We start from the raw sequence: 17,832 nt of genomic DNA on the forward strand, positions 1-17,832 counted from the left end.
TTGTCCGGGCCCATAGCTTTACCAGATGGTAGTCCTAGAATAGCCCTTTCTATCTCTTCCCAGGTGACTGGAGCGGATAACACTGCCCTTTGGTCTTCAGTAAGACAAGAAGAGCAATCTAGGTTTGACAAATAGCTAGATGCATCATTCCTTGTACTAGTGCCATCGTTCGATTTATTATACAGAGATTGGTAGAAATCCCGAAATGCTTTCAATATACCTGACCTAGACTCTTGGCTTGTACCATCTTGATCAATAATTTTAGTTATTTCAGAATAATTGCTTTCTGCCTCAGTCTTTGCGCTAATATTCTACCTGTCTGCTCACTTAATTCATAGCAGTCTTTTTTAAATAATTTATACTTCTTTGCTACTTGCTCAGCCATGAGTGAATAGACAGCTGACCGCTCTAAAGATAAAACTTTTTGGGCTTCCTGCACACTAGAACCAAATCTAATACAGGAGGCTAGCTTTAGTTCGCTTGCCTTACTTTGTCCAAGGCGGCCTGAAATTCAGCTTTTTTTTTTTTTTGAGGCGGTGCCACCTACCCAGTTCAGAGAGGTACTGCTGAAAAGTTTCCAGATCTAGTTTGAGGACTGGGAATATTCAACAGGTGAGGAATCTGCGGCCAGATTGCCTCCACCAAAAAGAGTGTTACCAAAGGAAAGTAACCTGTTCGTTAAAGCCAGTGCACCTCCGATAAAATAGCTCAGGTTGTTTGAACGTTTAAAGATTCTTCCGGCAGCCGAAAGGTATAAAACCAGAGAGGCAGAAGGATTTTGGCATGATTTGTGTTAAATTACTCTTATATTTTTCCTTCTGCTTTATAGGGGAAGACCATTGTAAATGTCAAACATGAATTGGCGAATGGTGATTTTTTATCTACACTGTATTGAGATGCATGGTGATTCAGTAATTCCAGAAAAAAAGTTGCTAGGATAATATTAGCGGTAGAGCAGCTTCAAATCGTTTTGACCCTGCAAACAGCATTAGTAAATATGCTAGATCACATGGAGACTGATCGATATGGAAAGTTTTTTTGAGTATCTGGTCTAGTCTTGGCTAAAAAGATACACTGGTGGTCCGACTCGCCATGGGGCTAGACTGTTGTAGAGTGCTGCCAATACCCATAAATAATAATGGCCAACATGTAATCCACTCTTCCTTTTTGGCAAAGACCTCAATTGTATCATTTACAGGCTTGTACACTTAAGATCGACAGTCAACCATTTTCCCGTAAGTTCACTGTAATTTAGACACTGGTCTGATGGAGCAACAGAACTGAATGCATAACTGGATTTTCTTTCCGGTTTATCATTTATTTGCCTTTGAAATTAAAATGCGTCTGAAAGGTTTGCACGACTAACTGGCATTCTCAGAAGTGAAGCTGATGATTACTTGCCGTTTGTTCTGCACATTACTGCACTCATTACAACATAATGGCTGCTTTGGACAGCTAGCTTGCTAATGGCAAATGACAAGAAATCATAGAGTATATGCTTTGTGCCCAGGCCTCAGACCAGTGAGGGGACCGTTTTTGGTATTGGACCAGCAAGAAATTGTGCACTGCATGTTCCACCCTAATATCCCAGCCGGGCATCTTATACCAAATAAATTAATGCACAAACATTTTAGTCCTCTTCTTTTGAAGAGTTTTCACAGGCCGTTTAATTTCTGGACTTCCAAATGTAAAAAAGGACTATTTCATCTTACATTTGTATTTCTGCAAAAGGTTTTTAATTGTGTGGTATCTTACCACCTGTTAAAATTATTCGCATGTTATAGTTTTAAGTGGTTCATGTGGTCATGGTAGATTTCCTTGGGCTCCACCACTACAGTGAATTTATTTGGACCACTTCACTTAGGGTAGGGAAAAGGATTAATTCTCACTTGTCCATGACATATGCTTATGCTGGAGAACTATATTTAACAGATAACCGACCTTTTTCTTATCATTGGAGCTCCTTGATCCGAATCTATCTACTTGACTGCTCTTTACTCCTAAGGCACAGTGGTTCAATTGTTTTTCACGTTATTCGGTCATAACATCATAAGGTTGGCAACTATACAACACCTATAAGGTAATGAATGCATGCTTTACGTATTTTCGTAACCTCCGACAAGGACTGTGTTTGAAAATTCATTTTGCCTCCTTTAATGTGACCAAGACTCCGATTGCATCTCTGGATCAGTTCTCTGTTTTGATGTAATGCACCAACCAACCTAAATAAATGCCACATTTCGGTTTATCTACTGCTAGATTATGGGAACAATTCCACACCAGGTATCCATCTGGATTTCCAGAGTGAAGCTCATCTTATCAAGAATAAGAATGAAGGCTGCATTTGATTTTTTTTTTACCATAGATGATAGTGGCTGCATCAGGTTAAATGTTTTCAAAATCCCTAGTATGATGGCGTTAAAGTTTTTTAGGTCTCGGCTTGCGTTGCTGCGCACATGCTCAGCTTGCTCGGCGAGTTTTAATGATTTAGAGTAGTTTTAGTAAAGGGCTTTAATCCCTTCCCCTCTTTTCCATTGGCTGGTGTCGCCGTTTATGCTAAACGATGGCCAGCCATTGGAGAAGAGCTTTTTATGACGTACACTTTTGGCTTTTTCAGACGACCCACTTGGACAGGCTCGCCTGTTTTTCTTCTGCCGTGAAAGGTTTCTTATCTTTATGGCCCCATAAAGACAAGCTCCAGCGCGATCCTCATTTCCACGCTTGTTTTTTTTTGTTGACTTTATTTTAGTTTGAGTTCGGTTGCCTTTTCTTAACTTACAAACAACTGCTTAAAACTAGGCTGAAAACATTTAACAGAAAAAAATAAATTTGCTATTACTTGGAACAAATAAAGTGAGACTGCTTCAAATTACGTGCGAATATCTTTCATTTATTCAATATGTGTTCCATGTAGTGCCTATTATTGTTCCTTTCTGCCACATCAGCGCCCGCGACGCAACGAAATTGCGGGCATATTTAACAAAGTAACTATAGCCTCAATAAGAAATCCCACAAAACAACCTATCAATGTGTAGATATGTCACACTATTGCAGAGGCTGTACTACCAATTTGGCCTGGCAACGATGTCTTTTCGCATATCTCTAAAAACAAAAAGTGGCACTTTAAACTTTTTGCGGAGAAAGTTTTCGTGGTTTGTGTTCGGTCTTACCACATAATATTTAATGCCACGTTTTAATCACAGCTTCAGTTTTGGTCAGCCGTAAACGCTGGTGGTTGCTTTGCTGGGACTCGCGGAAGCGGTTTATGGTGGCTCTCGTGCAGACGTGCCACTGTTGCTGTGTTAGTCACCGCCCCTATAGACACGCCTCTCTGCATTAATGAGCGCTAAAGCCGCCGGGGCTCCCGTGTCATGGCGCTTGGACAGTGCGCTGGAGGAACTCTGTAATTTGCGGCTCTACATGCTCAGTCGGCTTCAAGGGCCCTCTGGGGCTGATCGGAGAAAAGGGCAGAGCTCCACTTCAGCACTTGCTGGTGCCATTAAAAGCCCATTTGCTGTCCCTGAGGATGAAAGTGACCCCGGGTGAGCTGTGCACTCCGGTGAAAGGAAATGTGACATTTTCGACACCTCGCGCCACACCTCCCTGATAACATCCTCTGCTGGGTGTTTTACCCTGTTTTCCCATTGCAGCTGGGAGCACCCCTTACTTGAGTGTGTCGAGGGAAAGGGGGGTGCTCAGGGTGGAAAGCTGATCAGCCAGACACCCACCTCTTCCTCACCCACCCTCATTTTGTTTTGGATATTTTAAATGGCTTGCCTTCCACCTGGATAAAATGCAGAGCAGTGAGTAATACCTGCAACAGCACAGAAGAGGTACGCCAAACTGGCAGCGTATTCTGTAAAGTCAGCCTGTTTCTTCGAGCCTCCAGGAGGTGTTTGTTTTAACTCTGGACATCCGTGGTAAGTGCGTTGTGTATGAGGCGAGAGGGGCAGAGAGCCGGCGGCCAGGTGAATGGAAGGGGGCGGAGGAGGAGGCGGAATGGCTATAGGACAGACTAGCTCTTCAATAGGATACATTCGCTGCACATTCCAAATGCACAAATACACACCTGTCGTCCCAGTATCACTGGGTGGCAGAGGTTTGTTGAACCTAGGCCCAGATCCCGGAATTTGCAGGGCACACCCACTAGTATCCTAGCCAGGGCTTCTGGCATAATGTGACAAGGGAACATTACATTTTGTGGCACTGTTGACTAAATGATGCGCCAAAAAAGGCAAATTATCCGGCAGAATGCAGCAAAAAGGTTTTACTTCATTAGTTATACTGTTTGTTTTACCTATGGTAATACTGTTTGGGCAAAGATTGCAGATGATGGGGCAAATGCGACAACTCCATAATTATGTGAAAAATGCAGAAGCCACAGTATCACATTATTCCAGTTGCCTTGGTCATAGCTGAGTCTGCATGTGCTTCCTATCGACCAGGATGATGGTTACTAGGTATGAGATGGAACGTTGGGCATCCTTGACCCTCCCACTCCATCATGTGACAAGGCTGAGCAGTGCAGAGTGTCTTGTTTGTAAGAGGTATTGGCTCTGCTAGTGCTTTATTAGCCATGACGTATAGCAGCATGGCAAAATCGATAAATAAATAATACGCCAGGATGTAGCTGCCACATCATTCTGTAGGCACGTGCATGTGTTCAACAAGCATACAGCACCTTTAAAAGACCACTTTTTTTACTTACTGATCCTAGATCGATTAGTAAATAAAACAAGCATTGGAAATGCAATAGGTCTCGCAGCATTAGAGTTAGTGCTTTTAGAATTGTTTATGGGTTTTTTGTTGTAAATCTTTAGCATTTTTATTTCTTGTAGCCAATGCTAAAGAATTACAAATCAAAAAAGCCATAAACAATGCGACACGGCGGGAAGGGGAGGGGGCGGAGCACACTCATGTTTTACACACAAATTGCTTATGCTGCAGACATGGAATTACCCCTGGACCAACTGCCAATCGAAAGTGGGCAGTGCATGCTTCTGACTTTCACAACACTGACAGTGTTGTAACTTATGTTTACTTCGCCCTCTGAGACTAGTCAGATCATGTAACAATTTACAAAATGAAACTTTAAACAACCTTTTATAAAGCAATAATATAAGTACCATGTCTGCAGCTGTGTTAATATTTGCATAGGACTATTGCTATTTGTAGCTTGCCTACACTAAAATGAGTACATGTGCAGTATAATATTTCGTAGAGAAACATAGTTAACAATCACTAAGTTAAATATTGTAACCATTATCTACCGTGAAGTAATTTCCCTACACGTGCCCGTTTGCAAGTTTATACAGCCGAAGCTACAAGACTGGGTTAAATTTGTTTTTCCACCGCCTAACACTTACAGGCCGAGGGGGGCTGTTTTTTTAGAGTTTGGCAGCCGAAGCCTAAGTGCGGGGGAGGGGTGCAAAACAGCTACAATAAAACAAGTCCACTGCTTCAGAAGAGGGAGGGCGGAGAGAATAGGAGCAGCCTGTTTGGACTTTACGTCGTGTTTATTTGATTACTGTTATCGATATTTAATATTAAAAAAACATCCTAATTAGGTAAATAGAAATGTTCCTTTTGGTTACAGTGTTAGCATTGCGACATGTGTATTGTTTGTGTCCCAGATTTGCAAGCATGTACACAGTGATAAAAATATAAAAAGTTACACAAAGCAGGGCGGTATCGTAAAAGTTGGGAAAGCACGTCAGCATTTACTGTAAGATCACAGCTGTTTTGGAAAATGCTGGTTTAAAATGTTAACATGAAAAGAACAGCATTACCTCGCTCGTCCTAGCTAATAGAGGACAAACAGCAGTTGTACACCTCTTTCCGATTAAGTCCTTGAAATTTAAAGCGGGTTAGTGCGATGGGAGAGGGAATCCTAAACATGCAGTCAATTGAATTAAATCTCCGCCTCCAGAGAGGCTTGCCATGGGTCGCGATCATCGGGTACAGTCCAGAGCCTTTGTTAATGTTGCTTGCACATAGAAAGTACACAAAGTAGGTAGATTTACGCAACATTTGCGTTGTTTAAATGCAGTTGTAAACAAAATATCCCACAGAATCGTAAGCAGCAGTTAAATGCCTTTTGTACCCACCCAACATGTTTCAGTACTTACAGAGTCCCTGTAGCACACGTGAGTGTGTGTGTGTATGGTGTGTGTGTGTGTGTGTGTGTGTGTGTGGGGGGGGGGGGGGGAAGGGGTGGGTTCTTGAAGTCAACTGCATTAAATCCCCACTTCCAGCAAGGAGAGATTACGGGGAAGAAAAACGGGAATCCGGTAGTCAGAAAGCAAGTTAATGTTGTGCCTTCTGAAGACCAGAGTCCCACGAGTGGTGCGCGACTTTGTCAGTGACTAATTCAAGTTGTTCCGCTGTCTGGCACTTCATATTGTAACCATTATCTACCGTGAAGTAATTTCCCTAATCGTGCCCGTTTGCAAGTTTATACAGCCGAAGCTACAAGACTGGGTTAAATTTGTTTTTCCACCGCCTAACACTTACAGGCCGAGGGGGGCTGTTTTTTTAGAGTTTGGCAGCCGAAGCCTAAGTGCGGGGGAGGGGTGCAAAACAGCTACAATAAAACAAGTCCACTGCTTCAGAAGAGGGAGGGCGGAGAGAATAGGAGCAGCCTGTTTGGACTTTACGTCGTGTTTATTTGATTACTGTTATCGATATTTAATATTAAAAAAACATCCTAATTAGGTAAATAGAAATGTTCCTTTTGGTTACAGTGTTAGCATTGCGACATGTGTATTGTTTGTGTCCCAGATTTGCAAGCATGTACACAGTGATAAAAATATAAAAAGTTACACAAAGCAGGGCGGTATCGTAAAAGTTGGGAAAGCACGTCAGCATTTACTGTAAGATCACAGCTGTTTTGGAAAATGCTGGTTTAAAATGTTAACATGAAAAGAACAGCATTACCTCGCTCGTCCTAGCTAATAGAGGACAAACAGCAGTTGTACACCTCTTTCCGATTAAGTCCTTGAAATTTAAAGCGGGTTAGTGCGATGGGAGAGGGAATCCTAAACATGCAGTCAATTGAATTAAATCTCCGCCTCCAGAGAGGCTTGCCATGGGTCGCGATCATCGGGTACAGTCCAGAGCCTTTGTTAATGTTGCTTGCACATAGAAAGTACACAAAGTAGGTAGATTTACGCAACATTTGCGTTGTTTAAATGCAGTTGTAAACAAAATATCCCACAGAATCGTAAGCAGCAGTTAAATGCCTTTTGTACCCACCCAACATGTTTCAGTACTTACAGAGTCCCTGTAGCACACGTGAGTGTGTGTGTGTATGGTGTGTGTGTGTGTGTGTGTGTGGGGGGGGGGGGGAAGGGGTGGGTTCTTGAAGTCAACTGCATTAAATCCCCACTTCCAGCAAGGAGAGATTACGGGGAAGAAAAACGGGAATCCGGTAGTCAGAAAGCAAGTTAATGTTGTGCCTTCTGAAGACCAGAGTCCCACGAGTGGTGCGCGACTTTGTCAGTGACTAATTCAAGTTGTTCCGCTGTCTGGCACTTCAGAGCCATTTGGATAGGGCAAGTAGCATAGCGACGGACTTTAACAAAACGGAGGGAAGAGAGGGGAGGGGGGAGGAGAAATGCGACACGGTGGGAAGGGGAGGGGGCGGAGCGGGTCAAATAAACAAACAAGCCGGAGGGGAGGGGGGAGGAGAAATGCGACACGGCGGGAAGGGGAGGGGGCGGAGCGGGTAAACAAAGACGGACGTGCACGCGCTTTTAAGCTCAATGCGCATGCGCATTGAGCTTAAAAGTCACGGGCACTGCAAGGAATCGCCACGATTCCTTGCAGTGTGGATAAAGAGTAGATAACTCGCAATACTCTCGCCTTGCTCGATGCGCATGGCTGATTTGTGGAAGCAGGAGTGGGTTGGAAGTAGATTGGGGTGAAGCAACAGGGTGGGTGAGCGAGAAACAACACAGGGAAGAATACATGGGTGAAAGCATAAACGAAGAGCATGGGGGTGAGAAGTACCAACAGAGAGAGCAACACAAATGTAAGAGGAGAGAGAAGCTCTTGGATGAGTGAGAGCAACATGGAGGGGGCAGAAAAGTATATGGGAGTGAAAGGTGGAAAAAAACATGGACTATCATGGAATGCTTAAACTAAATAAAACAAGCATTGGCATATCTGATCGGTTTAGACTATGCAAGAACTATTGGCAATGTGTTTTAGTCATATTGCACACCAGTGTGGCTGCCGTTCAGCATGGCTAAAAGTTAGTAGGGTGGGGTAGATTTGGAATGGAATGGGGTAGATTGGGTTTTATTGGAGAGAAATAGGTTGGAGTGGGAAAGATGGGGGCAGTTTACAGTTGCATGGGGTAGATTTGAATGGGGGACTGGGGTAGATTGGAGTGGGGTAAAATGGAGAAGATTGGGTGTAATGGGGTATATTGGAGTGGAATGAGGTAGATTGGGGTGAAGTGGGGTAGAGTGGAATTGTGTGCAGTAAATTGGGGTAGATTGGAGTAGAGTAGGGTAGATTGCAGTGGAGTGGGGTCGATTGGTGTAGATTGGGGTGGAGTGGCATGGATTGGGGTGGAGTAGGGTAGATTGTGGTAGATTGGGGTGGAGTGTAGGGGATTAGATTGGGGTGGAGTGGGGCAGATTGGCCTGAAGGTGGTAGAATTGGAGTGGAGTGGGGTATTTTGGGTTAGATCGGAGTGGATTGTGGTGGAGTGGCGTGAATTGGGATAGAGTGGGATGGAGTACGGGAGCTCCTTGGGCTAGGGATAGCCGCTCACCGTAAATCCCCACAGTAGAAAAGCTCCAGCATTGAGCCACCACCCCCTGGAACTGAAAGGCAACAATCCTGTGATCCTGCATTGTGAAGACCCAAACAGAAAACAGGGCAAAGGAAAGAGCACAGCACACCAAAGAAAGCGATGGAGAAGCCCGGGAGCTTCTCCCCCCCTGGGTGCCTGATGTCAGCCACCCTGCAACCCCAGTGCAGCCTGTTGGCTCTCGGAGGAATTGCAGCCAGAACTGTGATCGGCTGGCTGCAGGGGCTTACTGATGCTCCCTCACCTCCTCCTCTGCGCTTCCGCAGCTTGCTAGAGGGTATGGAGAGAGCGAGGTGGGCATGTTTCCACCGCTGCCACTCTCTGCTACCAGCCTTCTTCAACCCTCAGTGCTAGACCAGCCCCATGTGATGCAAACCGACCATGATGACCCAGTGGCAGTGGCAGTGGGACAGTGAGAGCAACTGGGGAGGTAATCTAGCCCCTCCCAATGCCTCAGTCAGCAAAACAATGAAACACAAGCATTAAAAATGCAATAGGTCTCGCCTTTCATTAAGTTGAAGCCATTTACTTTCCTATACAATACCATTAGCAAAGCAAATGGCTTTAACTTAATCAAAGACGAGACCTGTTGCATTTCCAATGCTTGTTTATCCTAGTTGCCAAAGTCCCATCATGTCCTTGCCAGTTTAGCCACAGGGATATCTATGATCATCAAAGGCTGTGACGGAGTTTACAAAGTAGATTGCATTTTAGGTTTCGCCTGCACAGCGCTTGTGCTGTGCTTGAGAAATCTATTGTTTTTAATATTAACTTAAAAGGGACTTACATCCCTCCTCTTTCCTGGCTTCTCATTGGTTCCTGTGTGTGCCACTTACCTTTCCTCTATTTCTGCTGGCTGTAGCATATTTTCCTGCATTTACCAATGCTTGTTCCGTGTCTGCTTCTCTTATCCGTTTCCTGCTGCCGAAATACAGTTACCATCCACTTTGGTGGAACTATATTTTCATAAAGTTTTACTTTTACCATTGCAGCATATTTAAATAACAATTTATCACTCGCAGAGATGAAGTGATTTGCATAGATTCACAGGATGTTGAGCAGCGCCAATGCTCAGACTCGAACCGGGATCCTCAGCTCTTGAGTTAGCAGCTCTGGACGCTGTGCCACATCCTCTCCTTTCCCGTGTTATCTGTCGGGGAGCTATTTCCTTCTCCCAGACCATGATTGATGAAAACAGCTCTTCATTCATTACATAGGCGAAACCGATGCATTACCAATGCACGTACACACTTTAACGTTCCACACTTGCTGTTGGAGAATGTTCGGTACTTTGAGGAACATCAGTTAGTGCTACTTGTTATCTCCTTTTTGTTAATGATATCTGGCTGCTAGCATAGATTTATTTATTGGATTTACAATAAAGTGGGGGAAGATAAACCCTGGTGAACTCACCGAAGAGCTGATAAAATCTGTATATCCCCAGATCAAAAAATGTCTGGATTTAATGACGGTAGATGAGGAAGTTCTTAGTAACTTCTCCATAATCATGGAAAAAATTAAGTCCCTACTTACAGCAAAACCAATAACCCGACCCTCGAATAACAAAGGGTGGTTTAATCACTATTGTACCCAGGCTCATTCCAAACTCAAAGTGGCATTAAACAAAGATGATCGAGATCCACACATAATTGCAACTTTGAGAAAGGAATACCTTGCTGTACGGAAGCAGAGAAAGGCAGAATTAAAGCAGGCGTTGTGGAACGAACTCCATAAAAGTGCATTAGCAAAAAATAGTGAACACTTCTGGAGAGTAGTGAGAACCCCATTCTTGGCAGACGAAAATACCCCAAAAATCGAAGTCGCCATAGAAGAGACTTTGTGGGTATCACACTTCTCAAAAAATTTCCAAAAAAGAGTAACAAACCAAGAATTCGACGGTGAAACTCCCCCAGACGTGATATATCCCATTCCAATAGAGTTTGACATCTCGGAGATCCTTTTGGCCCTAAAACTAAGTAAAAATGGAAAAGCTCCTGGGCCTGACGGAGTCCCAGTGGATCTTTTCAAACATAACACAGACCTCTGGGCCCCCATCCTAACCAGGGTATGCACGGCAGCTGCAAAAAAAGGGCTTTTGGAGTCTTGGACGAGGTCCGTGATGGTACCGATCTTTAAAAAGGGAGACCGCCAGGACCCTGCCTGCTACCGCCCGATTTCCTTGCTGGACTCGTTGGGTAAGGTGGCAGGTAGGGTAATCCTGGAACGATTACAGCAGTGGGTGGAGGAAAGAGGTATTTTGTCTGAGCTGCAATACGGTTTCCGGGAGGGCTTCGGGACAGTAGAACAGGCCCTAAACCTTTCTATTATTATGGGGAAGTACATTCATGCAAAGCAGGACAGACTCTACATGGTTTACGTGGATCTGTCTGCTGCTTTCGATTGTGTCTCCCATACGAAATTATGGTCCGTGCTGTCACAAATGGGGGTAGATTTGCCACTTTTAAACTTCCTGAGGGAATTATATTCTGAGGCCTCTGCGAGAGTCCGTTTCGGTACAAAGGGCGAGCTATCGGCGTCATTTGGAGTAGAGCGTGGAGTCAGGCAAGGATGTGTCCTGGCTCCCTTCTTATTCTCCCTCTATACTAACAGCTTGGAGGTTGAGCTTTTGAGGGGTGCCCAGGACCTCCCACAGGCTAAACAACGCCCGATTCCCGCTCTACTCTACGCAGACGATGCCGTCCTACTGGCACGGACTCCTCGCGAACTTCAGAAGGTACTTTTTAGATATTCCTCGTTTATGGGCAGCCTTGACCTCCATATAAACGCAAAGAAGACCTTTGTAATGACGGCAGGCACAGGGAGGAAACGGCCTAAGGACTTAACGATTAAAAACCAAAAAATAGAGCTGACGTTTGACTACTGCTACCTAGGCATCACAATAGATGACAAACTGTCCTGGAAAGCGGCAGTCGAGGCCAGGAAACATTGCTTTAAGAGAGCCATAGCAGCCCTGGTGTCTTTTTCGCAGAAACTGGGTAAACGACCACCCCTGGAACTTTAAAAAATTTATAGAGCTAAATGCCAGTCAACAGCACTATATGGGGCTGGTATCTGGGGGCATACGGACGTTTCCGCGCTACAGGTTGCTGAAAACGCATTTTTAAGGTTTCTCCTGATGGCCCCAAAGCGATCCTCAACGTATGCGTGCCATATTGAATTAGGCACGCCATATGTGGAGGATCTGGCAAGAATTCAACCGTTGCTCTTATGGCGACATATCTGGACCTCAGAAAAAAACTCACTAACCAAGAGGATCGTGGCTGATGCCATGACACTAGATCATTCCCTAAAAATAAAATGGTTTGCCTATATTAGGAACTTTCTCACTGATCTAGGATTAGAGATCTATTATTCCACATCGGAAAAGATCAGTGAAATATCCAAGAAAGAGCTAAAAGACATGGCCTTGAGCCACTTGGATAACCTAAGGCTTTGTACTGAATCTGGGAAACCTTCTGCCCACCACGCCATCATGGTTCAGACTACATTTACTATCCAGCCCTATCTAAACCTTGAAATAAGTATCTTTGATCGATTCCTTCTGACAAGATTAAGACTAAACTTATTTCATAGGTTAGTAGCTTTTCCCATAATGAATGCCTGGGACCCGATTCTACCCCCCTGTCCCTGCGATGAAAAGTCAGTACAGTCCACTTTACATGTAGCCTTGTTTTGCAAATGTTATAATGATCACCGCAAACTGTGGCTATTGTCGTTGTTAAAATCTTGGGGTTATAGACAGTGTCGTCCTACCATGCTGTGCTTACAGTTTTTAGACTCAGAAATTACTTGTTATCATGTTCTTAATTTTTTGAAATGTATATTCAGACACAGGAAAAACCTGTAAAGTGATGCCTATTAACTAAATAACTGTGAAACTTATTTATGTATTTTAAATTATATTGTACTGTAAAATTTCACGTTGAGAATGAAAAAAAATTATGTATCAATATTGCTTTTATGGATTTCTAACTCCGAATAAAGAAATTTTATAATAAATGTATGTGCTCTGTATAGACTGTATAGTTTGACTTCTAAATGAAGTCACTTATCTTTACAAAGTATTGTCCAGTGTAGCAAAGGTCTTTTATGAGTGCTTGCATGCTGCAAACAGTACTGCCAGTGCATTTGTTTTCCCTATGAAATAGAAATGCAGTAAATTGCAAACATTACTCTTGCTTATTTAAAATGTGTGCGATGAGCGCGACATTATATTTGAATTTTATACAAGCTACTGTTTGTAATATAATGTGGGCTATACCGTCTTAATAGTTCATCTTTTTTTCTTAGGAAACAGCCTGGTGACCATGATGTGCCATCTTTTCAACCATTGTGGGCTTATCACATATTTCCATTTGGATATAGTGAAGATTCGTTCATTTTTTGGTAAGAACCGTAAAATGTTGTTCTTTATTAGACACATGAACAAAGCCCAATCGTTCTGATAGCTCAAGGTTTATTCTGATAAACACCCGTTTTAATCCCGTAGTATTTAGTCTTAAATTGTATTTTGAGCCTATTTTTAGTAAATTTGCTTTCCTTAAACCTAGGTGAACTTCACTGACAAATTAAATATCCTCCGTGGTTTATTGTAGGGGTCTAATGGCAGTAAGACCCCAAATAATGACTCTTCATGTTTGATGACATCCCGATTGTAATATTCTCTTGTAAACTTTCCTTCGTGTCTAATAGGCAATTCAAGAAGTGTATTAACTCCTCAGCTGCAGAGTTGGTTCTAACAATACATGATGGCCATGATACAGTATGCCCAGTGTGCTGACTTGGACACCAATGGCTGTGTGAGCAAAGCTATTGGTACCAGTGCAGTGTTCAAAAGGCACGCAGGATGCTATCAACCAGATTTTCAGGGGATGTCCAGGCATCACTTAACCTCTTAGTTGTTGAGACTTTTTCTCCCCAGTGCTGAGCTCTTTTTAGAAAAAAATTGGGTCATTTTGTGATTATCCCTCAACTATTTTCCCCACAAAAGATAGCCAGGTCAAATATTCTATTTTTTTTCCTACCAGCCTACTTTTTTTTCTTAATGGTAAACAGATGCTGCACAAGAAAGTGTATTTTTCCTCAAAAACATCTGTGAAAGGTTTGATGTGTTTAGATCACCACCATCCCATCTTTTTAAGAACAAGCAGTTGGAAAAGAAAACTATTTTTTCACCACCGTTATTGCATTTTTGTAATTGGCACTTGATTTTTCATATTTGTTGTGAATTCGACCGACTGGAGATTCACATTTTTTTTCCTATCCAACATTTAATACATTTACAGGCTGTTTGTTTTGCTTCGTTTGCTAATTAGACAAATACATACATCGGAATATAACTGGATGGGCAACAGTTTGTATGTAGTTGAAATAGATGTGAATCCTATGGTTAAAGCAGGTTACTTCTGATAAGACAAAATTCTGAACAGAGCAGCGGGTTGTTTGAGTAGATAGCTTGTGGTTTTCCTAAAGAAACTAGCCGTATAGATCAGTGATACTCCGCTTGAGGCCCTCTTGACCCTTACATGTGGCCCTCTGGTGACAGCAGCATGAGCTGCTGTTTACTTCCTGAACACTAATATTCCGAAAAAATGTTAAGTAAAAGGGCAAGCATTTATTTGCAGGTTAAATTAAGCTATGAAGTAACTACGGCTGTGTCCTGTAACTTAAATTTACCTGCAAATTAATGCTTGCCCGTTTAACATTTTCTTAGACCTCCTTACACAACCAATTAGACCTCCTTACACAACCCAGCTGACATCAGTGCAGCCCTTAGTCACACCACAGACCATACTTTGTGGACCCTGGGAAATATTTGCGTGTACCTATGGTTCAGATCAAGTAATACGTCGGAAACCATAGCAGTTGATGATAACTATTTCATCTAATCTTATTACCCAATGGGCGATTTACTAAAGTAAAATTCCATTGGTTTGTCAGACCCTTCTGTTCACAGGGGTACATAGTGTTTGTTGGTTTTCAAAAGCATGTGATATCCAAAACCAAAAACTGAGCTGCAGCTTATGCTTGGTCATTGTGTACATATCCTGCAGCATGTCATATGGTAACATCTAAAAAAAAAAAAAATGGCATGTAAGAACCACATTTATTTTCAAATGTGCACAAGATGCTGAGTAAAGGAATACTGGTTACTTTTACAGCGCTGAACGAAAAAAAAAAATCCTAGTAAACAGAAAGTTTCAATTCTATTAAGGCCACAGAGGTGAGGATTATGCCTTTCCTCCAGCAATGAAAGTGAACTCAAGTATTTTTTTATTTTTTTTTCAGAACTAGATTTTATTAACATTTCAGATATGATTGCAAAACTTCCACAGCACTCCGAACACCGGAGGGGCTGTAAGCATATAATCAAGTAGCACAATATAGCAATCAGTACAATAATCAGGATAAGACAGTGATATTAAACTACCCTGCCCCCCCAACCCCGTAACACCGCCCCCTCCCGGGTCCCACCCTAGCCCCGCTCACAATGGTCATCCGGAACTAAGCAAAGCAGTCTATACAATAATGGTAATACACTCTCACCCCGGCACACAGGACAACTGGTGTACTGTCGCATCCTGCCGCGGCGGCGGCTCCAGCCACAGCCCCTTGTATTCCGCCCACCTCTTCCAAATTTTATAGTGTTTCCTGGGACAACCACGGGCATCAAACACTGGACGTTCCAGTCCCATACAATAATCCATGCCCCGTTTCCATACTTCAATCGGGGGAGCCCTAGGGTCTTTCCAGGCACGGGCCACATCCCTCTTGGCCACTGTAAGGCCTAGGAGCAACAGGTGCCTTTTATATATGTTGCCGCCCACCTGCTCCAAGACATGCAGGAGGCCCAGCTGCGACGTACGTGGGAGTTGCCAACCCAGGACCTCATCCAAACAGTCCCATATACGCCTCCAATATCTCTCCATTGCCCCACAGGTCCACACAGTATGAAGGAACGTGCCCACCTCTCTGCCACACCTCAGACAATCGGGGGAGGCTATCAGTCCGGCCCGCCACAGCCTCTCTCTTATGTAATAAGCCCTATGTAGGTACTTAAATTGGATAAAGCGCAGCCGTACGGCCACGGCCGCCTCCCTCGGAGCCGCAAGAGCCTCCCTCCACCCTTCTTCGTCAATTTCACCGACATCCCCCTCCCATTTGGACCGCAGGCTATCTAGAGAGGATGAACAATGGGTAACAAGTGATTGGTAGATGCAGGATATTTTCTTTTCCGTCAAGTCTCCCATGAACAGTTTAGCTTCTAGCGGACTAAATTCGGCAGGGAGTCCAACCCCTCCAAGGCGGGGGAGATAGCGTGGCGGAACTGCAGGTATTTGAAGAACTGGGCACTTGGCATATCATACTCATCCTTCAGTTCCTGAAAGGATTTAAGGGTTGTGCCCCTCATGACATGCCCCAGCGCCGAGATCCCTATCGAGTCCCAGCCGCAAAACCCCGGCAGGGCCGACAAGGCCGGCAGGCGGCCTTTCTGCCACAGCGGGGTCTCCCCAGTCAGCCTATTCCACCATCCCATGCGGCTAAGGGCCCGACGCCAAACCTGGAAGACAACCTGCGTAACCACCGGGAGTCTCTTCCTCTTCCCCGCCGAGTACAGCAACGTATGCAAAGTATCAGGTTCCATTAAATACCTCTCCAGAGCATACGCCGGATCGCCCCGATCCCCATACCACTATTCGTTGAGTATCAATAGATGGGACGCTTGGTAGTAAGAGAGGATGTCCGAAGATGCCAGGCCACCGCAATACGTAGAGAGGAAACTGGTGCGAAGGGCTACACGAACCGCCCCCCCCCCCCCCCCCCCCCGCCCAGAGAAAGCGGCCCAGTGCCGAGTTAACTTGGCGAAACCATTGTGGCGAGATAGGATATGGGTGATTCTGCAGTTGATATAGCAGACGAGGGAGAGCGACCATCTTAAAGATGGCCGACCGGCCATATAGGTTGATGGGCATACGGGACCATGTTTTTATGTCCGACCAGACTCTATCCCAGACCGGGACAACATTACGCTCCCACGAGACTCCAGGGATGTCTGTCATAAATCCCCCAAGATATTTAAAACCCCCTGTCGCCTTCTGTAGGGCGGATGCCCAAGTACCGAGAGCTCCACCGCCGCCTAGGGTCCACAAGACAGACTTCTTCACATTGAGATTAAGCCCTGAAACCTCGCCAAACACTCTCATAATGTCAAGAACTCTTGGACCTGACCTATTGAGATCTGTAAGAAAGAACAGCACGTCGTCCGCGTAAAGCGCGATTCGGTCTGACGGCCCTGCCTCCCATTCGAACCCCTTCATTTGCGCATCTATTCGCACCCATGCCGCAAGAGGTTCCATCGCGAGAGCGAACAAGTACGGCGAGAGCGGGCATCCCTGCCGGGTACCTCGCCCGATGGGGAAGACGTCTGAAATCGCACCGGCCACCCGCACAGACGCCGTCAAATCGGTATACAGCAGCCTTTTATACGAGAGAAAATGAGGACCGAGATTCAGACTGGGTAGGAGCGCCTGCAAATATGCCCAGCTCAGCGAATCGAAGGCTCTATCAATATCAGCCAATAGAAGTGCCGCCTGGGAGCCGGTGGCCCGCATCATCTCCAAGGCCACCTGGGCCCGCCTAATGTTGTGTCTAGTGGCCCTGTGTGGCATAAAGCCAGCCTGGTCCGGGTGGACCAGAGCGGCAATCAAAGGCAGGAGGCGGTTGGCGAGCGCCTTCGCCAGTATCTTCGCCTCGATATTCAGAAGTGAGATAGGGCGGTATGATTCATGGCGATCCGGCGGTCTACCCGGTTTGCAGAACACCACGATCTCGGCATGCCTCCAATCCGGCGGCAGCTGGCCCAACTCTCTAGCAGCATCCAGTGCCTTCTTGAAATGGGGCCCTAACTGGAGATGGTATTTTCGAAAAAACTCGCACGGGAAGCCGTTCGGCCCTGGGGCCTTCCCGGCGTTCAGCTCACCAAGTGCCTC

General features: G+C 44.7%; 1 protein-coding gene across 3 annotated transcripts in view; it reads left to right on the forward strand.

Annotated features, from left to right (window-relative positions):
- Positions 1-17,832, forward strand: part of PDE7A (phosphodiesterase 7A) — a 1,945,501-nt gene that overhangs the window by 761,418 nt on the left and 1,166,251 nt on the right. For all 3 annotated transcript variants that reach the window (XM_078687235.1, XM_078687233.1, XM_078687234.1), the window contains one exon: positions 13,133-13,228. In XM_078687235.1, the coding sequence (XP_078543361.1) occupies positions 13,133-13,228 (96 nt within the window). The remainder of the gene's footprint in view (positions 1-13,132; positions 13,229-17,832) is intronic.

This window comes from Lissotriton helveticus, chromosome 4_1 (assembly GCF_964261635.1).
Source record: "Lissotriton helveticus chromosome 4_1, aLisHel1.1, whole genome shotgun sequence".
Taxonomy (NCBI): Eukaryota; Metazoa; Chordata; class Amphibia; order Caudata; family Salamandridae; genus Lissotriton; species Lissotriton helveticus.